The sequence below is a fragment of the Arachis ipaensis genome, chromosome B1 (genome assembly GCF_059453495.1).
Source record: "Arachis ipaensis isolate K30076 ecotype BB chromosome B1, ASM5945349v1, whole genome shotgun sequence".
In the NCBI taxonomy this organism is placed as follows: domain Eukaryota; kingdom Viridiplantae; phylum Streptophyta; class Magnoliopsida; order Fabales; family Fabaceae; genus Arachis; species Arachis ipaensis.
Window position 1 is genome coordinate 41096120 of NC_142436.1, and position 24293 is coordinate 41120412.

Here is a 24293-nt window from a genome sequence, read left to right on the forward strand (position 1 = left end):
ATGCTTTTCCCGTTTGCTGTAAGAGAAAGAGCTAGAATATGGTTGGACTCTCAACCTAAAGATAGCCTGAACTCTTGGGATAAGCTGGTCACGGCTTTCTTAGCCAAGTTCTTTCCTCCTCAAAAGCTTAGCAAGCTTAGAACGGATGTTCAAACCTTCAAACAGAAAGAAGGTGAATCCCTCTATGAAGCTTGGGAGAGATATAAGCAACTGACCAAAAAGTGTCCTTCTGACATGCTTTCAGAATGGACCATCCTAGATATATTCTATGATGGTCTATCTGAATTATCTAAGATGTCATTGGACCATTCTGCAGGTGGATCCATTCACCTAAAGAAAACGCCTGCAGAAGCTCAGGAACTCATTGACATGGTTACAAATAACCAGTTTATGTACACTTCTGAAAGGAATCCTGTGAGTAATGGGATGCCTCAGAGGAAGGGAGTTCTTGAAATTGATACTCTGAATACCGTATTGGCTCAGAATAAAATATTGACTCAGCAAGTCAATATGATTTCTCAAAGTCTGAATGGATTGCAAGCTGCATCCAACAGTACTCAAGAGGCATCTTCTGAAGAAGAAGCTTATGATCCTGAGAACCCTGCAATAGCAGAGGTGAATTACATGGGAGACCCCTATGGAAATACTTATAATCCTTCATGGAGAAATCATCCAAATTTCTCATGGAAGGATCAACAAAAGCCTCAACAAGGCTTTAATAATGGTGGAAGAAACAGGTTTAACAATAGCAAGCCTTTCCCGTCATCCACTCAGCAACAGACAGAGAATTCTGTGCAGAATCCATCTAGCTTAGCAAATATAGTCTCTGATCTATCTAAGGCCACTCTAAGTTTCATGAATGAAACAAGGTCCTCCATAAGAAATTTGGAGGCACAAGTGTGCCAGCTGAGTAAAAGAGTCACTGAAACTCCTCCTAGTACTCTCCCAAGCAATACAGAAGAGAATCCAAAAAGAGAGTGCAAGGCCATAACCTTACTTGGTGTGGCCGAACCCAAAGAGGAGGAGGAGGACGTGAATCCTAGTGAGGAAGACCTCCTGGGACGTTCAGTGACCAATAAGAAGTTTCCCTTTGAGGAACCAAAGGAATCTGAGGCTCATCTAGAGACCATAGAGATTCCATTGAACCTCCTTTTACCATTCATGAGCTCTGATGACTATTCATCTTCTGAAGAAGATGAAGATATTGTTCAAGGGCACGTTGTCCAGTATTTAGGAGCAATCATGAAGCTGAATGCCAAGCTATTTGGAAATGAGACTTGGGAAGATGAGCCTCCATTGCTCATTAATGAATTAAATATCTGGGTTCAGCACACTTTGCCTCAAAAGAAACATGATCCTGGTAAATTTCTGATTCCCTGTAACATAGGCACCATGAGCTTTGAGAAGGCTCTGTGTGACCTGGGGTCAGGAATCAACTTAATGCCACTCTCTGTAATGGAGAAACTAGGGATCTTTGAGGTGCAAGCTGCCAGAATCTCATTAGAGATGGCAGACAACTCAAGAAAACAGGCTTATGGACAAGTAGAGAACGTATTAGTAAAGGTTGAAGGCCTTTACATCCCTGCTGATTTCATAATCCTAGACACTGAGAAGGAGGAGGATGAATCCATCATCCTTGGAAGGCCCTTCCCAGCCACAACAAGAGCTGTGATTGATGTGGACAGAGGAGAGTTGGTCCTCCAACTGAATGAGGACAACATTGTGTTTAAAACTCAAGGATCTTCTTCTGTAACCATGGAGAGGAAGCATGAAAAGCTTCTCTCACTGCAGAGTCAACCAGAGCCCCCACAATCAAACTTTAAGTTTGGTGTTGAACCCCCACATTAAAACTCTAAGTTTGGTGTTGGGAGGTTCCAACAATGCTCTGAATATCTGTGAGGCTCCATGAGAGCTCACTGTCAAGCTATTGACATTAAAGAAGCGCTTGTTGGGAGGCAACCCAATGTTATTTAATTATATCTATTTTACTTTATTGTTATTTTATTTTTTTTAGGTTGATGATCATGTGGAGTCACAAAAACTACTAAAAAATCAAAAACAGAATAAAAAATAGCTTTAAAAACAGCTCACCCTGGAGGAAGAACTTACTGGCGTTTAACGCCAGAAAGAAGCATCAAGCTGGCGTTAAACGCTAGAACAGAGCATGGAAGTGGCGTTAAACGCCAGAAACAGGCTACATTTGGGTGTTTAACGCCAAAAACAAGCAGCAAGCTGGCGTTTAACGCCAGACATGCATGCTAAGGGCGTTTTACACGCCTAATTAGAGCAGGGATGTTAAGTCCTTGACCCCACAGGATCTGTGGACCCCACAGGATCCCCACATTTTCTTCTCTCCTCTTCACACCTTTTCATAATTCTCTTCCATAAATACCCCTCACCAATTACCTCAATCACTCTTCCCCATCACCTCTTCACCACTCACATCTATCCTCTCTTCCCCAAAAACCCCACCTACCTCCAAAATTCAAACTCTTTTCCCTCCCAAACCCAACCCTAATGGCCGAACCCTAAACCTTCCCCCACTTCTATATAAACCCCTCTTTCCTTCTTCATTTTCACACAACACAACCCTTTCTTCTTCCCCTTGGCCGAATACATACCTCTCTCCCTCTCCTTCATTTTTCTTCTTCTTCTCCATCTTTCTTTCTTTTTTTGCTCGGGGACGAGCAAACATTTTAAGTTTGGTGTGGTAAAAGCATAGCTTTTTGTTTTTCCATAACCATTAATGGCACCGAAAGCTAGAGAAACCTCAAGAAAGAGGAAAGGGAAGGCAATTGCTTCCACCTCTGAGTCATGGGAGATGGAGAGATTCATCTTAAAGGTCCATCAAGACTACTTCTATGAAGTTGTGGCCAAGAAGAAAGTGATCCCTGAGGTTCCTTTCAAGCTCAAAAAGAATGAGTATCCGGAGATCCGACATGAGATCCGAAGAAGAGGTTGGGAAGTTCTCACCAACCCCATTCAACAAGTCGGGATCTTAATGGTTCAAGAGTTCTATGCAAACGCATGGATCACTAGGAACCATGATCAAAGTGTGAACCCGAATCCAAAGCATTGGCTTACCATGGTACGGGGGAAATACTTAGATTTCAGTCCAGAAAATGTAAGGCTGGTGTTCAACTTGCCAATGATGGAAGAAAACGCACGCCCCTACACTAGAAGGGTCAACTTTGATCAAAGGATGGACCAAGTCCTCATGGACATATGTGTAGAAGGAGCTCAATGGAAAGTTGACTCAAGAGGCAAGCCGGTTCAATTGAGAAAACTGTACCATAAGCCTGTAGCTAGAGGATGGTTGGAGTTTATTCAACGCTCAATCATTCCTACTAGCAACCGGTCTGAAGTTACTATAGACCGGGCCATTATGATCCATAGTATCATGATTGGGGAGGAAGTGGAAGTTCATGAGATTATACCTCAAGAACTCTACAAGGTGGCTGACAAGTCCTCTACTTTGGCAAGGTTAGCCTTTTCTCACCTCATTTGCCACCTTTGCAATTCAGTTGGAATTGACATAAAGGGAGATATCCTCATTGAAGAGGACAAGCCCATCACTAAGAAAAAGATGGAGCAAACAAGAGATCATGGACCTCAACAAGAGCATGAGGAAATTCCTCACCATGAAATCCCTGAGATGCCTCAGGAGATGCACTTCCCTCCACAAAACTATTGGGAGCAAATCAACACTTCCCTAGGAGAATTAAGTTCCAACATGGGACAACTAAGGATGGAGCACCAAGAGCACTCCATCATCCTCCATGAGATTAGAGAAGATCAAAGAGCTATGAGGGAGGAGCAACAAAGACAAGGAAGAGACATAGAGGAGCTCAAGAGCACTATTGGTTCTTCAAGAAGAGGAAGACGTCACCCTCACTAAGGTGGACCCATTCCTTAATCTCCTTATTCTTATTTTCTATTTTTCGTTTACTATGCTTTATGTTTATATTTGTGTCTTATTACATGATCATTAGTATTTAAGTGTCTATGCCTTAAAGTTATGAATGTCCCATGAATCCATCACCTCTCTTAAATGAAAAATGTTCTAAAAACAAAAGAACAAGAAGTACATGATTTCGAATTCATCCTTGAAACTGGTTTAATTATTTTGATGTGGTGACAATACTTTTTGTTTTCTAAATGAATGCTTGAACATTGCATATGTCTTTTGAAATTGTTGTTTATGAATGTTAAATATGTTGGCTCTTGAAAGAATGATGAAAAAAGAGACATGTTATTTGATAATCTGAAAAATCATAAAATTGATTCTTGAAGCAAGAAAAAGTAGTGAATAGAGAAGAGCTTGCAAAAAAAAGGAAAAAAATGGCGAAAAAAAATAGAAAGAAAAAGAAAAAGCAAGCAGAAAAAGCCAAAAGCTCTTTAAACCAAAAGGCAAGAGCAAAAAGCCAATAGCACTTAAAACCAAAAGGCAAGGGTAATAAAAAGGATCCAAGGCTTTGAGCATCAGTGGATAGGAGGGCCTAAAGGAATAAAATCCTGGCCTAAGCAGCTAAACCAAGTTGTCCCTAACCATGTGCTTGTGGCGTGAAGGTGTCAAGTGAAAACTTAAGACTGAGCGGTTAAAGTCGAGGTCCAAAGCAAAAGAAGAGTGTGCTTAAGAACCTTGGACACCTCTAATTGGGGACTTTAGCAAAGTTGAGTCATAATCTGAAAAGGTTCACCCAGTTGTGTGTCTGTGGCATTTATGTATTCGGTGGTAATACTGGAAAACAAAGTACTTATGTATTTTCAACGGTGGAGTTTCTACACACCATAGATTAAGGTGTGGAGCTCTACTGTTCCTGATGAAGTAATGCAAAGTACTATTATTTTTCTATTCAATTCAAGCCTATTTCTTCTCTAAGATATTTATTCACACAAAAGAACATGATGAATGTGATGATTATGTGACGCTCATCATCATTCTCACTTATGAACACGTACCTGACAAACACTTCCGTTCTACATGCAAACAAGCTTGAATGTGTATATCTTAGCCTTCTGATCGTGAGATCAGAGTCTTTGTGGTATAGGCTAGAACTATTGGCGGCCATTCTTGAGATCCGGAAACTCTAAACCTTATCTGTGGTATTCCGAGTAGGATCTGGGAAGGGATGGCTGAGACGAGCTTCAAACTCGCGAGTGCTGGGCATAGTGACAAACGCAAAAGGATTACTGAATCCTATTCCAGTATGATCGAGAACCGACAGATGATTAGCCGTGCGGTGACAGTGCAATTTGGACCATTTTCACTGAGAGGACGGAAAGTAGCCATTGACAATGGTGATGCCCTACATAAAGCTTGCCATAGAAAGGAGTATGAAGGATTAGATGAAAGCAGTAGGAAAGCGGAGGTTCAGAAGGAACAAGAGCATCTCCGTACGCCTATCTGAAATTCTCACCAATGAATTACATAAGTATCTCTATCTTTATTTTATATTTTATTTATCTTTTAATTATTAAAACTCTATAACCATTTGAATCCTCCTGACTGAGATTTACAAGGTGACCATAGCTTGCTTCAAGCCGACAATCTCCGTGGGATCGACCCTTATTCACGTAAGGTTTATTACTTAGACGACCCAGTGCACTTGCTGGTTAGTTGTGCAAAGTTGTGACAAAGTGTGTGAATTATGTTCCGAGCACCAAGTTTTTGGTGCCATTGTTAAGGATCACAATTTTGTGCACCATATGGTAACCTCGGAACGGTTACTTGTTCGAATGAGGTCAAAGCTACCTAATTGGTAGGGCTTGCCTTGCGCATCCTTCCTCCATTGTGCTCCATCTACACAAATGTCTGTGAGCACTTGGTCCAAACTTTGGTCGGTGTTGACCCTTCTAGTATAAGAGTGTGGGTCTCCTAGCATTTATCGTAATTTGAGCTCCACTCTTACACTCTCCAGGCTGAAATCCAAGAGTCTCTCTCGGACTATGGTGCGCTAATTTTTAGGGCTTGGGTTCATACTAGTATCATGCTTTTTGGTGACCCAAGCATTGGCATAAAACTCTTGTACCATTAAGATTCCAACTTCTGGGATAGGATTGGTTAGAACTTCCCAATCTCTTCTCTAGATTTCTTGTTGGATCTCCAGATACTCATTCTTTTTTAACCTAAAGGGGACCTCGGGGATCAATTTTTTGTGCTTCACCACATCATAGAAGTGGTCTTGATGAGCCTTGGTGAGGAATCGGTTCATTTCCCAATGTTCGGAGGCGAAAGCAATGACTTTTCCTTTCCTCTTCCTAGAGGGTTCTCCGACTTTGGGTGCCATACTTAGAAATGGTAGAAGTCAAAAAGCAAAACTTTTGCAACACCAAACTTAAGAACTTTGCTCATCTTCAAGCAAATAATAAGAAAAAGAGGGGAAGAAAGTGTTAGGGAGAGAAGGGAAATTTGGCTAAGTGGGGGATAAGAAATGGGAAAAGTGTGTAGAGTGTATAAGGGAAGAAGAAGAGTGTGTTTAGGTAGGAGGAGAATAAGAGGAATGAAGGGGTATTTATAGGGGTGGGAGGGTTAGGATTTCGGTTATGAGGGAGGGAAGAATGGGGGGGTAAAGGTTTGAATTTGAATTGGGTGGGGATGGTGGGAAATGGAATGATGGAAATTATGATGGGTGTTGGGAAAAGAAAAAGTTGATGTGGATATGATTGGTGAGGGTGTATGGGGAAGAGAGAAAGTGGAGAGTGGGTTTCAAGGTTTAGAAAAGGAGGAGAGAGAAGAAAGGTGGGGTAGGTGGAGATTTTGTGGGACCTACTTAGCTGAGAAGGTTATAGAATTCAAGCTGTCTGCCCCCTACCTGGCGTTCAACAACAGGAATGGGCGTTGAACGCCCATAGGGGGTAAAGGGTTAGGGCTGGCTGCCCCCTGTAGGGCGTTGAACGCATTGAACACCATCTTTCGGGTTTGGGGAGTGGAACGCCCAGGATGCTCCCTTCCTGACATTTAACGCCAACTCTTTGTCCCTTGGGGCGTTGAACGCCGAAGCCCCTCCTTGTCTGGTGTTCACCGCTAGCAAGGGGGTTACTCCAGGGTGTTCTGTTTTCAGTTCTGCATGCTTCTGTCACTGTTCTAAGATCTGTATATGATCACCAGCATAAAAAAGTAAAGGATAAACTATACTATCAAACTTAAAATAATTGAAAAGGAAATAAAAACTCCATACTAATGGTTGGGTTGCGTCCCAACAAGCGCTTCTTTATCGTCACTAGCTTGACGGACAGCTCCACTACGGAGATAGGTAGTGGCTCAGAATGTCACCCTTATAGTGAACTTTTGTCTTGTATTCTTGTGGATGAGCTCTACATGCTCAAGAGACAGGATTCTACTTACTGTGTTTGGAAGGACTGGACATTGGGTGAAGATAACTTTCATGCTAGGTGAAAGGCCTTCAGTGGGGATCTTCTTATTCCTCTAGCCTTTAGGTACCTTCTTCTTAGTACCTTCATTCCTAGTGTTTGATGAATGGTGCCCAACACCAAACTTAGAGTTGGTGTCTGGGGGCTTTGTATAGCTCTGCACAGAGAGAGAAGGGGCAAACACTATGTGTTGCATAGTGGTACCAACTCTGTCAGAGGGAGACCAAGGATTGGGGATCTTGAATAAGATATGATCCTCATATAGTCTAAGGACTAGCTCTCCTATTTCTACAACAAGTATGGCCTTGGCAGTGGCTAGGAAAGGTCTTTAACCTTTACTAAGACATCCTCCACCATACCATACACCCCTTTTTAGGGTCTTGTTTGCCAATTCTAAAGAGATTTTGGCACGATGCTCCTCTAAGATTCCTAGCCTCTTCACTACAAACAGAGGCAATAGATTGATTCTTTACCCAAGGTCACATAGTGCCTTTTCAAAGGTGATGGCCCCTATAGTATAGGGAATCAAGAAGCTTCTAAGATCTGGCATCTTTAGAGGCAGCTTCCTCTGAACTAAGACACTGCATTCTTTGACAAGCACTGGAGGTTCCTCCTCTAATGCCTTTGTTCCAGGAGTTTGGCATTCAACTTGATGAGGATTCCCAAGTACCGAGCAATTTGCTCTTCCCTAGTCTCCTCTTCCTCATCAGAGGAGGAGTATTCTTCAGACGCCACCATTTGCAATAGGGCGTTTAAGGGAACTTCTATGGTCTCCTCATGAGCTCTGATTTCATTCAGTTCCTTAATATAAGGGTCTTCATTGGGAGTTGAACCCCCAGCTACTCCCTTTTTGGCGTTCAACGCCAAAAGGTGCTTCTTAGTTTCGGCCTCAGCTATTATACTAAGGACCTTGCACTCTTCTCTTGGATTTACTTCCGTATTATTTGGAAGAGTGTTGGAAGGGATCTTTGGAATCCTCTTACTCAACTGACCAATTTGTACCTCCAAATTCCTAATGGAGGATCTAGTTTTTGTAAAGAAACTGTGAGTGGTCTTAGAGAGATTGGAGACTATAGTAGCCAAGTCAGAGAGGCTCTGCCTGGGAGTTTCCATTTGTTGCTGAGAAGGTTCGAATGGCTTGTTGTTGAACCTATTCTAGTTCATGCCACCTTGATTGTTACTGAAGCCTTGTTGAGGCTTCTGCTGATCTTTTCACCCAAAGTTAGGGTGGTTCCTCCATCCCTGGTTGTAAGTATTCGAATAGGGATTGTTGTTGGAGTTTCTGGAGGGGTTTCCCATATAATTTACTTCCTCTAGTCTGATCCATGTGTTATCATCTGTATCCACTTCATAGGCAGTCTCTAGGCAGGAGGCTTCTGAACTCTATGTCCCACTCAAGTGCTGAGTGATCATGTTGATCTGCTAGGACATGAGCTTGTTTTGAGCTAGGATGGTGTCTAAGGTGCTCACCTCTAGGATGCCTCTCTTCTAAGTTGCCCCATTATTTACAAGGTTGCTCTCAGAGGTGTACATGTATCGGCTGTTGGCAACCATATCAATAAGCTCTTGCACCTCTTCAGCCATCTTCTTCAAGTAGAGAGATCCACCTGCAGAATGGTCCAATGCCATCTTGGACATCTCAGATAGACTATCATAGAAAATATCTAACATGGTCCAATATGAGATCATGTCAGGAGGACATCTCCTGATCAGTTGTTTGTATCTTTTCCAAGCTTCATAGAGGGATTCACCCTCTTTCTGTCTGAAGGTTTGTACTTCCACTCTCATCTTGCTTAGCTTTTGAGGTGAAAAGAATTTGGTCAAGAATCCATTGACCACCTTCTTCCAGCTGTCCAACCTTTCTTTAGGCTGAGAATCCAACCACAGCCTTGCTCTGTCTCTCAATGCAAATGGGAAGAGCATGAGTTTGTAGACTTCTGGATTTACTCTATTGTCTTGACAGTGTCACATATCTGCAGGAAGTCAGATATGAACTTGTTTGGATCTTTCTGTGGAAGTCCATGAAACTGGCAGTTTTGTTGTACCAGAGTGACCAGTTAAGGCTTCAACTCAAAGTTGTTTGCCCCAATGACAGGAATGGAGATGTTGCGCCCATAGAAGTCAGAATTGTGTGTAGTATAAGATCCTAAGACCTTTCTTGTGTCACCCCATTGTTTCGATTATCTGCCATTGTTGTTTCTTCAGCTTCTTGTTCAAGAGCTTCTGTTAGGTTCCTTACAGATCTGCTAGCCTGAGCTTGTTGCAAACACCTTCTCAGAGTCCTTTCGGGTTCAGGATCTAGATCAAAAAGAGGTTCTTTATCCCTACTCCTGTTCATAAACAAGAAAAAAGAAACAAAAAAGGGAAGAAGAAAGGATTCTCTATGTCAGAGTATAGAGGTCCTTTGTTAGAAAGATAGATGAAGAAGAAAAGAAAATAAGATATCTTTTGAAAGAAGAGGAAGTTTTTGAAAATAGAGAGGGAAAGAAAAGAGAAATTTTTGAAATTAAAGAGAGAGAAAGAGTTAGAAGATATTCGATAAAGATGAGAGAGGAAAGAGTGAGAGTATTTTCAAAAATAGAAGAGATAGAGGAGGTTAGAAGATTTTGAAAAAAAGGAAAGAAAATTAAGAATTAAAAAGATATCAATCTTTTGAAATTAAATTAAAACAATCAACCAATTAAAAAGATTTGAAACTGAAATAAAAGATTTGATTTTGAAAATGTTTCGAAATTTAAAGAGAAAGAGTTAATCAAAGATTTGAAAATTAAATTTTAAAAGAAAAAGTCAAGCAAGATAAGATTTTAAAATTTAAGAGAGAGAATATTTGATTTTAAAATTCAAAAAGAGAAAGTCAACTAGGAAAATTTTAAAATTCAAAGATTAGAAAAAGTCATAAGAGAGAGAAAAGATAAGATAAAATTTTAAAATTTTAAAGATGTAAAAATTAAAATTGAAAAAGAGAGAAAACTAACAAGATACTACAATTTTAAAAATTGAAATTAAAAGAAAGATAAGATAGTAAAGTTTTAAAAATCAAAGAAAGGAAAGATAAGATAAAGATTTAAAGAAAAGATAAGCAAGAAGAACAAGACACCAAACTTGAAATTTAAAATTAAAATTAAAGGAAGTTTCGAAAAAATGAAAATGAAAAATACTAAAAGTAACCAAAATTAAAAATTTTTTGAATTTAAAGATACTAAGTTTTCAAAAATTAAGAAAGACAAACACTAAAGAACACCAAACTTAAAGATTTTAAAGATCAAAGACACAATTTTCGAAAAGCTTGAAAGAAAAATACCAAAAGACAACAAAATTAAAAATTTTGAGATCAAACAAGAAAAATAGCAAGAACACTTTGAATACCAAGAAAGAAAAGTAAGAACAATTTTTAAACAGACTCAAGAAAAGAAATGAAAACCAAACAGACCCTAAACTTAAAATTTGACACAAGACTCAAACAAAAGAAAAAGATGACTAAAGATGAAAATATTTTTGGAATTATATATTATATTTTTTTTTGAGTTTTCAAAAATTAACTAGAAAAGAAAACAAAAGAAAACTAGTAAAAAGTACCTGATCTAGGGAAAAAGACAACCGTTCATTTGTCAATCACAAACAATCCTCGGCAACGGCGCTAAAAACTTGGTGCACGAAATTTAATTCGCACAACTTAACCGGCAAGTACACCAGGTCATCCAAGTAATACCTCAAGTGAGTGAGGGTCGAATCCCACGAAGATTGCCGGATTGAGCAAACTGTGGTTATCCTGTAGATCTTAGTGATAAACCACTATTTTATGGTTTATCTTGTGCTCAATTGAGTGGTTTTTATCAATTCTTTGCTCACTTATTCATATAATTTGCATGGTTTTACAAATCCTTCCTTATTCTGTGATATAGTTGAAAACATGTTTCTTGGGCCTTTAAACTGTCAATTTTAAATATCCTTTATTACCATTCGATGCCGTGATCTGTATGTTGAGTGTTTTCAGGCTTTATAAGGCAGGAATGGTTTAGAGGATGGAAAGGAAACATGCAAAATTGAAAGGAACACGAAAAATGAAGTTTTGAGAAGCTGGCAGTGACGCGCACACATGGGCGAGGCGTACGCGTGCCTAGCACAGAAGATAAGCGACGCGTACGCATGACAAGGAAATTCGCCAAATGACGCGCATGCGTGACCTACGCGTACGCGTGACATGCGCCACGTGCAGAAAGTGCTGGGGGCGATTTCTGGACTCCTTTTTTGGCCCAATTCCAAGCCCGAGAACACAGAATAGAGGCTGCAGAATGGTGGAATCACGAAAGCATTCAGTCATTCATCAATTCACGACAATTTAGATTTTAGATGTAGTTTCTAGAGAGAGAGAGGCTCTCCTCTCTCTAGGATTTAGGATTTCTCTTAGTTTTAGGTTTAATTCTTCTCAATTCCAGGTTCAATGTTCCTTTAATTTAGTTTCTCTTTTACTTTTATTTATTCTAGCATTCTAGTTTATTTGTCTTCCCAATTTGGTTTATGAACTCCATGTTAGATTTGATTTCTTTATTTAATACAATTTGAGGTATTTCATATTTATGATTTTAATTTAGCTTTTTACATTCTTAGCTTTGGTTGAGTAATTGGAGACACTTGAGTTATCAAACTCCTTTATTGATTGTTAATTGAAAGTTGCTGGTTGATTTGGATCCCTCTAAGCTACTCTTTCCTTAGGAGTTGACTAGGACTTGAGGAATCAAATTGATTAGTCCACTTGACTTTCCTTTGTTTATTAAGGGTTAACTAAGTGGGAGTAATGAACAATTCTCATCACAATTGATAAGGATAACTAGGATAGGACGTCTGATTCTCATACCTTGCCAAGAGTTTTCTTAATTATTAATTTACTTTCTTGAAATTTACTTTTCTTGTTCCTTATTCAAAACCCAAAAAGATACAATCTCATAACCAATAATAAATACACCTCCCTTCAATTCCTTGAGAGACTACCCGAGGTTGAAATACTTCGGTTTATTATTTTTATTGGGTTTGCTTTAGTGACAAACAAGTTTTTGTACGTAGGGATTCTTTGTTGGTTTAGAAACTATACTTACAACGTGATTACTTTTGTGAATTCTTTACTAGCAAAAAATCTGTTCGTCAAAATGGCGCCGTTGCCGGGAAATTACAAACGTGTGCCTTATTATTGGTTATTGTAAATATTTTCTTTTTGCTTGCTTATTTTTTTTTGTTTTTAATTTTTATTAGCTACTATGACCTTGTCGCTATGAGTTTGGTTCCAATTATGATGTAGGGAATGGAAGCTATAATGAGAACATGCATCAAGGTTGGAACAATCAAAGATGGGAAGAGCCACAAGGATTTGATCAACCCTCTTGGCAACAACCCCCTCCAATGCGCTATAACCAACAATCATTCTATGATGCATACCAAGACAATAGTTATGGTGGACCTCTTCGTGACAACCAACCTCCACCAAATTACTATGGTCAAGAGCCATTCCAGGGTGCGTACCAAGATGATGAATATGGTGGACCCCTTTGTAGTTACCAACAAGCCCCGCCATACACTTATGAACCCCCTCCTCAACATAGCTTTGAACCACCATACTCACAAGCCCCCTACTACCAAAAACCCTCATATAATCCGAACCCATATCCACCATACCAACCACCCTACGAGCCATATGAACCATATATAGAACCACCCTAATTCCAATCCAATTACTCCCAAGAACCACCACCTCCATATGCACCATGTCCATATCCATCCACCCAAGAGCCATATGATCCTAATCATGCTATCCGAGCGGAACAAGAATAAAAGGATTGTCTCAAGGAAATAGTGGATCGGTTTCATGCAACCTTTCATCAATTGGACCAAGGGGTAAGCCGAATAACACCCGAAGCTGTCGTGGCTAAGGAATCTCAACTTGAGGACCAAGGATTGAAGTGTGCTGCGCAACAAGTGGAAAAGATGGAGAGTGTTGAACCACTACATCATGAATACGATGAACCACTCTTGATAAACCACTATTTTATGGTTTATCTTGTGCTCAATTGAGTGGATTTTATCAATCTTTCATACACTTATTCATATGATTTGCATGAGTTTACGTTTTCCTTCCTGATTTTGTGCTATGATTGAAAACATGCTTCTTTGGTCTTAATTTTGATATGTTTAATCTTCTCTTGTTACCATTCGATGCCTTGATATGTGTGTTAAGTGTTTTCAGAGATTACAGGGCAGGAATGGCTTAGAGGATGGAAAGGAAGCATGCAAAAGTGGAAGGAATACAAGAAGTTGAAGGAACTGCAAAGCTGTCAGCCTGACCCTCTCGCACTAAAACGACCATAACTTGAGCTACAGAGGTCCAAATGATGCGGTTCCAGTTGTGTTAGAAAGCTAACGTCCGGGGGCTTCGATTTGATATATAATTTGACATAGTTTCCCTGACGATAAGTGACACGAATGCGTGATCCACGCGGACGCGTCGCAGTGGCAAAAATCAGCGTGTTTAAATTCGCAACCAGCGAATTCTGGGCAGTTTCTGGCCCAGTTCTCGGTTCAGAAAACACAGATTAGAGGCTATAAAGTGGGGGAATGCATCCATTAAGAAGTCCTCCATTATTAACTTTTCATAATTTAGATGTAGTTTTTAGAGAGAGAGGTTCTCTCGTCTCTCTTAGGATTTAGGATTAGGATTCCTCTTAAAGGAATTAGGATTTCTTATTATTTCAACTTATTATTTCAACTTCTTCTCAGGTTCAATATTCCTTTTATATTTTTATTTATTCTAATGCTTTTATTCGTATCTGACTCATGTTACCAATTTGGCTTATGAATTCTTCGCATTTAGATTTGAATGTTTTATTTAATATAAATTGAGGTATTTCAGATTTAACTTTGCTTTGCTTTATTTATATGAATGCTTTTAATTTAATTTAGATTTTTCCCTTTTGGCTTTGGTTGATTAATTGGTAACTCTTGAGTTATCAAACTCATCGTGATTGATAATTGTTATTTTTGCTAATTGAATTGAATCCCACTAACTCTAGTCCTTTCTTAGGAATTGACTAGGACTTGAGAATCTAACTAATTAGTCCACTTGACTTTCCCTTGCTTTAGTAAAGGTTAACTAAGTGGGATAAAAACTCAATTCTCATCACCATTGATAAGGATAACTAGGATAGGACTTCCAATTTTTATACCTTGCCAAGAGTTTTATTGATTATTAATCTATTTTCCCTGCCATTTAAATCACTTGTTCTTTATTTTAAAAAATCCAAAATTCTACCTTTTCCATAGCTAATAATAAGAACACCTCCCTGCAATTCCTTGAGAAGACGACCCGAGGTTTGAATACTTCGGTTTATAAATTTTATTGGGTTTGTTACTTGTGACAACCAAACCGTTTGCACGAAAGGATTTTCTATTGGTTTAGAAGCTATACTTGCAACGCGATAATATATTTGTGAATTTCTTTACCGATAGGAAATCCGGTTCGTCAAAATGGCGTCGTTGCCGGGGAATTGCAAACGTGTGCCTTATTATTGGTTATTGTAAATATTTTTATTTTACTTGTTTATTTGTTTTTGTTTTTCCCTTTTATTTCTATTAGCTATTATGAATTCTCACCCCTCTCGCTTTGAGTTTGGTTCTAAATTTGTTGAAGGGAGTGGAAGCTATAACGGGAATATGCATCAAGGTCTAAGCAATCAAAGATGGATGGAGCCAAGAGGATCTGATCAACCCTTTAGGCAACAACACCCTCTAAGATATCATGGGCAAGGACCACTCTACAATTCATGCCAAGACAATAGATATGGTAGACCCCCTTGTAGTTACCAGCAAGCTCCATCATATGCCAATGAACCACCTCCTCAAAATAGCTTTGGACCACCATACTCACAAGCCCCTTTCCACCATTCACCTCCATATGATCCTAACCCGTATCTACCATACCAACCACCCTATGAGCCAAATGAACCATACACAGAACCATCCCCATTCCAACACAACTACTCTCATGAACCACCACAATATACACTATCTCCTTATCATTATCAAGATGAACCACCTTCCTACCATGAACCGTTTCTCCCTACAAATGAACCCTCCTATCCACCCCAAACCTCCATGGAGAAAGCACTTACCGATCTATACTCTACTATACAAGCTTTCATCACCCAAATCGGACCACCAAATACCTTTAACAATCAACCCTCAAGCTCTAGTGCACTTCCTTTTCAACCACAGAATGATCTCTCCATCCCATCACTACCATCCATGGAAGAGCACCCACATCCATCAATCCAAGAGCAACATGATCCCAATGATGCTATTGACATGGAACAAGAGAGAAGGGATCATCTTCGTGAATTCATACTTCATAAGGAGCTAGAGGAGGCCCTAAAGGTGAAGGTAGTAAAGACCCTTGAAGATGAAAGAATAGTTGAAAGGGGTTGTCATGGAAAGAAAATCATCAAGGATGAGTATGATTTTATATTAAAACTACTGGACAAAGCAGTAATTATTGAAGAGGAAAAAGTGGTTGAAGACTTGGGAGATGCTGAACCTCCATGGGAAAGTCAAGACATAGAGCCTCCTTCCAAGACGGTTGCATTTGGTGTTGAGGAGGGTGTACAACCTCCAAGGCATGTCATGCTTAAGGACTTGGAAGAGGTCGATCAGGAGATGAAGATTCAAGAAGAAGAAGCACAACCTCCCATGCCCTTGGAAAGCAGTGAAGAGTAGATTGAATTGGAAGAAAGCTACCAAGAGGAAGAGGTTGAAATTGAAGAAGCTTACAAGGAGGTGGAAGTTGTCAGAGAAGAGCACAAGGGAGTGGAGCTTGCAAGTTCATTAGAAACACCTCTCCCAAGGCCATTACCGTCCAACACAACGTTCAAGTGGGTAAAATTCTTATCCTTGACCTTTACCTTCCCACTTGAATATGGGCTACTGGAGATGGATGGTCAACTTAGAGCTCTTTGTGGTATTAAGAGTAAGAGGAAGATGGTCAGTGGTAAGAATTGTCCTGCAAAGTTTATTATGGTTGGAAGCTTTAAGTTTAAACGCAAAGGTTGGTGTAGAGCTCAATTGAATGGGTCTGGGAAGTTGTTTGGACGCTTCAGTGAGAATTCTAAGGCCGAACCACCCAGATGGAATCATGATAATCAACTTGAAGACGGGTGTAGAAACAAGATTTGGGATCCAGGAATATATGAGGATCAACTTTGGGAGCTCAAAGCTTGTGAAGAACCCCATCAAAGCTTGAGGAATTTACTTAGTACTGATAGAGCTTATTGGAAGTCCAAGCATTAGTGGAAATTTCAAGACGAGTTCAAGCACAAGCCGCCATGACAAGGACCTCAGAAAATGTCCAACTTAAAGACTTTAACTAAAAGTGCTAGGTGGGAGACAACCCACCATGGTATGATCGTCCCTTTTTCAGTTTTAATTATAGTCTATTTTGTTTGTTTTTGAGTTTTGATTGGACCTGGAATCATGCATAACATTCATATTAGCATTGCATTCTGCATACTGCATTATTATATAAAAAAATCGCACGCGACGCGACAGCGTCGCCGACGCGTCTGCGTCACCAGTGCATTGGGAAAAAAAGAAAATTGAACAGAGAGTCACGTGAAAGTGTGGCTGGAGGCATGCCTTTGGCACAATACGCTCACGCAACCGCGTCGCCGATGCGGACGCGTCATTTGAAAAATAGCTTCCCCACGCGTCCACGTCACCCACGCGAACGCGTGGCTCTGTAAAATTGACGTAAACGGGTGTTTGGCAGCAAGTTAGGCTAGAATGGGGCTGGAACGGTGCTAGAAGCACAAGCCTTACCACACGAATGCGTGCCCCACGCGTCCACGTCGTTTTGCAAATATGGCCATCCACGCGATCGCATCAACCACGCGACCGCGTCACCCAAAAATTTGGCAAAAAGAGTTTTCGAACAGAGAGTTACGCGAACGCGAGGCTGCACTCAGGCTAATCGCACAAATCAGGCCACGCGACCGCGTAACCCACGCGTCCGCGTCACCTGATAAATATCACACACCACGCAAACGCGTCACCCACGCATCCGCGTCACCCGCGTCGCACAACTTATCCTGATCAGCGCCAATTATCTTATCTTTTCTTTTCTTATCCTAATTTTTTTCTATCTTTTCTTCTTTCTTCTTTCTTTCTTACTTCATCTCTTTAACTTCTCATCCCTCTTCACTTCCATTCTATTTCATTTAATTTATTTGTATACTTTCATTCATTGCATTATTTTCATTGGTGTTAGAAATTTATTTGGGTCATTATTTTCTATATTTTTGTGGATTATTAAAGGAATTGTTTGACAATTATATATTACTTTTTAAAGGGTTTCTTGAATGTTTAATTTAATACTTTCAATAGCTTATTAACCATGCTTGCTATGTGTTTGTGAAAAAGACCGTATGGCATTGTGCACTATTTTTCGATTTCTTTCTATCTACTACTCTAAATGCTTGCTTTTCACAAAACCCTTTTTATATTTTATTACTTAAATATAATTGTTATTACAAACATGTTGTTAATTTGAAAGACTTGGTAATCTAACTTGGACATTGAATGCTTGATCTATGCTACTCATGTCTTTGCTAGCATGCCAATAAACATCTTGCATTTAATTGTCATTACATGCACTTACTATATTTCCATTGATGAACTTTTCACATGTAGTCATGACCATGTATTAACGTCATTCTTCTTTATTGTGCATTGTTTACCACCCTTCCCGCTCTCTTCCTTGCTCTAACCCTTAGCTTTAAAAGTTACTTTCTTTTTTTCTTTTCAGGATGGCCACCAAGAAGTGTAAAGAGAAAGCTACTCCCAAACCACCGGCAAGGAAAGGAACAAAAAGAGCCTCAGCTGAGGAACCACAACCCCCATCCACTTGCACATCTTAGCATGCACCGAGGACGGTGCAATCTTTAAGTGTGGGGAGGTCGATACCGATCTCCATGGGTTAGTTATTTTCTTCTCAACACCAATGTCTTATTTTCTTTATTTGTTCATTGTTGCATTTGCATATTTAATTGCATGTTTGTTTGATTTTATGCATTTAGTTACTACTTGGTTGAAGTAATATTTTCTTTTTCAAGATATTTTTATAGTATTTCACTAATTTAAATTGAAAAATTTGTGTTAAACTTGTTTGGAAGTTGTATTTAGAACATGGTTTTTGAGCCAAAGAACACACAACCTGTGAGATTTTGAGCTTATTTATATGGTTACATTATTTAACCATAAATTTTTATTCTTGTGTGTTTACTTCTCTATAATTGCAATCTTTGCTTTGTTCCATTCTATATGTCCATTATTTAGTGTATTTACATGCTTGCATATAATTGAGGCCATTACTTATTTTTGCTCACTTATTCCAAATAAGCCTACCCTTTTATGTCACCCTTGTTAGCCACTTTGAACTTTTTAACCCCCTCTATTCCATAACTACATTACTAGCCTTAAGCAGAAAAACAAAATAAAAATCCCAAGTTGAATCCTTGGTTAGCTTAAGATAGATATTATGTATAATTTAAGTATGGGGAATTTTATGGAAACATGGGATGATAGAAAAAAAAAGGGAATTAAATTGAAAAAGTTATTTGAAAATTTGGGAAGCATGCTCATGTGAAATCAAAATAATTAAATTACCATGTGCATTGAAAAAAAATATATTAAGTAATTAAATAAGGGAATACAAAAAAAAAAGAAGAAGAAAAATAATATTACCCCAAATGCAAAATAAAAACAATCAATGCACATGGGACAAAATTCAAAAATAAGTTTGATACATGAGTATGTAATACAAAAGTGGGAAAAATTTGGGTAGCTAGGTAAAGTATTTTAAATTATAGAAAGTATGTATATGTTAGGTGAGATCTTAGACTAATCAAGGATTTACTTTGTTAGCTCACTTAGCCTTATATATATATATATATATATATATATACTTACCTTTACTTCAGCCCCATTACAACCCTGAAAAGACCTCATGATGTTTGCATTGGTATACTAAATATTTGTTGATTGGTTAGATAAAGAACAAAGTTTAGAAAGCATGATTAGAGAAGAGTAGAGTGAATTACCCTATACACTTGAGAGACTAGAGTGATATACACTACCAGTGAGGGTTCAATGCTTGATTCTATGTTCCCTGCTTTCATGAGCTATCTTCTTACAAGTTTACTTGTTTTTACTGTATGGTTTGAATTAGCAGAATTTGATTTATGTTTGTCTTGGAGAACCTATTTATTTTTAACCAAGTAGGTAGAAGCATTTCACATTTAGTTGCATTCATATAGATAGGATTGCATTTCATACATTTTACCATTCCTCTTCACTCCTTTATAGCTTCTCTTGAGCTTAGCATGAGGACATGCTAATGTTTAAGTGTGGGGAGGTTGATAAATCACTATTTTATGGTTTATCTTGTGCTCAATTGAGTGGATTTTATCAATCTTTCATACACTTATTCATATGATTTGCATGAGTTTACGTTTTCCTTCCTGATTTTGTGCTATGATTGAAAACATGCTTCTTTGGTCTTAATTTTGATATGTTTAATCTTCTCTTATTACCATTCGATGCCTTGATATGTATGTTAAGCGTTTTCAGAGATTACAGGGCAGGAATGGCTTAGAGAATGGAAAGGAAGCATGCAAAAGTGGAAGGAATACAAGAAGTTGAAGGAACTGCAAAGTTGTCAGCCTGACCCTCTAGCACTAAAACGACCATAACTTGAGCTACAGAGGTCCAAATGATGCGGTTCCAGTTGCGTTGGAAAGCTAACGTCCGGGGCTTCGATTTGATAAATAATTTGCCATAGTTTCCCTGACGATAAGTGACACGAACGCGTAATCTACGCGGATGCGTCGCAGTGGCGAAAATCAGCGTATTTAAATTCGCAACCAGCGAATTCTGGGCTGTTTCTGGCCCAGTTTTGGGTCCAGAAAACACAGATTAGAGGCTATAAAGTGGGGGAATGCATCCATTAAGAAGTCCTCCATTATTCACTTTTCATAATTTAGATGTAGTTTTTAGAGAGAGAGATTCTCTCGTCTCTCTTAGGATTTAGGATTAGGATTCCTCTTTAAGGAATTAGGATTTCTTATTATTTCAACTTCTTCTCAGGTTCAATATTCCTTTTATATTTTTATTTATTCTAATGCTTTTATTCGCATCTGACTCATGTTACCAATTTGACTTATGAATTCTTCGCATTTAGATTTGAATGTTTTATTTAATATAAATTGAGGTATTTCAGATTTGACTTTGCTTTGCTTTATTTATATGAATGCTTTTAATTTAATTTAGATTTTTTCCTTTTGACTTTGGTTGATTAATTGGTAACTCTTGAGTTATCAAACTCATCGTGATTGATAATTTTTATTTTTGCTAATTGAATTGAATCCCACTAACTCTAGTCCTTTCTTAGGAATTGACTAGGACTTGAGGATCTAACTAATTAGTCCACTTGACTTTCCCTTGCTTTAGTAAAGGTTAACTAAGTGGGATAAAAACTCAATTCTCATCACCATTGATAAGGATAACTAGGATAGGACTTCCAATTTTCATATCTTGCCAAGAGTTTTATTGATTATTAATCTATTTTCCCTGCCATTTAAATCACTTGTTCTTTATTTTAAAAAACCCAAAATTCTACCTTTTCCATAGCTAATAATAAGAACACCTCCCTGCAATTCCTTGAGAAGACGACCCGAGGTTTGAATACTTCAGTTTATAAATTTTATTGGGTTTGTTACTTGTGACAACCAAAACGTTTGCACAAAAGGATTTTTTGTTGGTTTAGAAGCTATACTTGCAATGCGATAATATATTTGTGAATTTCTTTACCGATAGGAAATCCAGTTCGTCAACCCTCATATCATGAACCCTTCCTCCCAAGCAATGAACCCTCATATCCACCCCAAGCTCCAATGAATAACACTCTAAGTGTTCTTCTTCAAGGGCAAGGAAAGATGGAAAGGACGACACAAGAGTTCATAGCTGCCTTGACCGAGGTAGTAAATCGATTAGCTTCCCAACATTTAGACATTCAAGAAACTCCCATGGCTACATGTGGAGAATCAATAGAAGAGTCTAGCCTGAAGGAGACACTAGAAACTCTAGTGGACAATAAGGAACATGACTTTGTATTGGAACAAGTGGAGGAAGCTGTCATGGTTAAAGAGGAAGAAATGGTTGAAAACTTAGGAGATGCAGAACCTCCATGGGAAACTCAAGTCATAGAGCCTCCTTCCAAGATGTTTGAATTTGATGTTGAAGAGGGTGTACAACCTCTGAGGTATATCATGGTTGAAGACTTTGCAGAGGTTGATCAAGAGATAGAGATTAAAGAAGAAGAAGCACAACCTCCCATGTCCTTGGTAAGTAATGAAGAAGAGATCGAATTGGAAGAAAGCTACCAAGAGGAAGAGGTTGAAATTGAAGAAGCTTGCAAAGAGGTGGAAGTTGTCAAGGAAGAGCTTAAGGGAATGGAGCTGGAAATCACCTTGCCAAAGTTGTTTTGCTTCATGATGCCTGAGCCATATGGATTGTCTTGTTCTTCCTGCTAATTGCCAACTATTGAACTTCATATGCACTTGACTTGACTTGCTGATTCTGCTGGTAATTTTTTTCCGGGAACGTTCCTTTTACTGCCGGAATGCTGCCCAATTTTTCTGAAAACTGTTTTACTTACCTTCCACTCATGAATTGACTTTAGTGCTTTTGTAATTATGATTTATTTGGTTTAACCAAAGTCACTTCATGAGATGCTGGGCCAGCATTCCCATTCCTTTTGGTTCCCTTTCTACTTGAAATGCATTGTTGATGATTTTTATTCTTCTTACTGCTTCTTCCCTTACATGATTTATCATCAATAATTTGCATTGTCTGCTTGAATGTGAGTTGCTTGTTCTTCACTCTTGTGAACTTCTTTTAGCTAGGAACTACAGTACCGCCACTAATTTTACCTTACCTTTCTAACTCTTGACTTCATTGACTTCCTAACTTTTCTCTTGGTTTTACACTAACTCTTTTCAACCCCTTTCAAGGCATGTTTATTATTGTTTCTTGACAAACAAGCATTCTGAATTTTATTTAATAGATTCTTGGATTGTGATTTCTGATTGATTTCTTTGAATCCTACCTTGCATCTAGTCCAGAATTCTATATCTTTATGACTCACTTCTTGCTTTAGCTTTCATTCCTCTTTTACCTATCCATTGCTTGTTATGCTTGCCCATTAATTGCCTATTTGTTTCCCTGTTTTATTTTTTAATCTGTATCCTGGAATTTCTATTTTTCAGGATGTCTGATCCAAAAGGAAAGGGCAAGACTAAGGCCAGCATCGGTAAAAAGAAAAGAGGACAGTCATCTGTCGCTCTATCAGATATTCTAGGGGATGATTCCTGACGTGAGAAAAACTTTACTCCACAGGAAAAAGAAGATCAACTAGTGCCTGCAACTAACCCAATCAAGTTTGTAAATCGCTACTGTGAACTGAAATTTTCGGTCTTTGCAGATAAGAGGCACCTATATTTGGAAAAGACTCTCAGAATACCAACTGAATTACAGCAGTACGCTATAGAGCAGATCAAACAGAGAGGTTGGTTCTTTCTAGAGAGGAATTTGACAGAGGTTAACGTATCCTGGGTCCGTGAATTCTACTGCAACTATTACAAAATGACCCTAGATGCAGTGCAGCTAAGAGGAAAATAGATCTTGGTTACTGAGGAAGCCATAGAAGATATCCTGCACTTCCAGCCAAAATAAGACGAAGCAGATAGTTACCAGAAGGCTAAGGAGTCCATTAGGCTTATGAGCTTTGATTGGGATGCTATGAGGCGCACCATAACCATTGATCCTGCTGTTCCCTGGGCTATGGGTAAGTCGACGGTAACTCCAAAGGGTATTAATATTATCTATCTTAATGATGAGGCTCAGCTATGGCAACAAATACTGAGCAACTATGTTATGCCAAGTACTCACGAGTCAGAAGTGCCGGCTGCTATGATCATTCTCATCTGGTGCGTTATGGAAGGCAAGGAACTGTACCTTCCACGGTTCATCAGGAAATACATGGCTAGAGTCCATGTCAGAGACACCCTACCTTTTCCCTATCTAATTACCCAGATGGCTTGCCGAGCTGAGGTGCCTTGGGAACTTGAGGATGAGAAGCCACCGGTTGCCGAATGCAGAAAGATTATTCCACATGGCAAACGGTTCGAAGCTTTAGGCCACAGACCACCTTCTCTTATGACCTCTATTGATGTGGCCACATCCTCTGCTGCACCCTCAGCGCCTGCCGCACCTCCCGCATCAACAGCACCTTCTTCCGCTTCCCAGCCCATCTACCATCTAGTGCACCGCCTCTTTGAGCGCATCGATCAGATGGAGCACCACGCTCAACAGCGTATTGAGCAGTCTGAGGGTCGCAACAAGCGGCGCCATGAGCATCTGAAGCTGATGATGAGGAATGGGCATACTGATATCCCCTCCAAGCCCGACACACCATCGGAGCACTCTGAGGAGGCAGAGGAGGATGAGCAGGATGAGGAGGCACAGGAGGCAGACCAGCAGCAGGTACAGCACGAGGAGCCTCTGCTTGAGCCGCCGGCAGAGCCTCAGGCCCCTACACAGCCAGAGCCCACAGAGCCAGCAGCACCATGATGGATATTTTGGAAAACGAATTCCAACACCCAAAACTAACCAACAAGTGTACCGGGTCATATAAAGTAATAATAACTCACATGAGTGAGGTCGATCCCACAGGGATTGAAGGATTGAGCAATTTTAGTTTAGTGGTTGATTTAGTCAAGCGAATCAAGTATTAGTTTGAGTGGTTTGTGATTGACAGAAGCTAAATT

At 39.3% G+C, this 24293-nt stretch overlaps 1 protein-coding gene and 1 non-coding gene across 2 annotated transcripts; one reads left to right on the forward strand and one right to left on the reverse strand.

Annotated features, from left to right (window-relative positions):
- LOC148576319 (uncharacterized) lies at positions 1 to 22839 on the forward strand. Its single transcript, XM_088502701.1, has 2 exons — positions 1 to 1643; positions 22734 to 22839. The coding sequence occupies exons 1-2, from the start codon at positions 1 to 3 to the stop codon at positions 22837 to 22839; spliced, it is 1749 nt and encodes a 582-aa protein (XP_088358827.1).
- LOC148576320 (small nucleolar RNA R71) lies at positions 133 to 240 on the reverse strand. Its single transcript, XR_015902902.1, has one exon. It is a non-coding gene; the product is annotated as a small nucleolar RNA R71 (small nucleolar RNA).
- Positions 22840 to 24293: the final 1454 nt, after the last annotated feature.

Excerpts from the sequence above, each read along its gene's own strand:
- LOC148576319 (XM_088502701.1), top strand. The coding sequence starts at position 1 with ATGCTTTTCCCGTTTGCTGTAAGAGAAAGAGCTAGAATATGGTTGGAC. Across the intron at positions 1,644-22,733 it reads GAATCCATCATCCTTGGAAG|GATGTCTGATCCAAAAGGAA; the intron begins GCCCTTCCCAGC and ends TCTATTTTTCAG.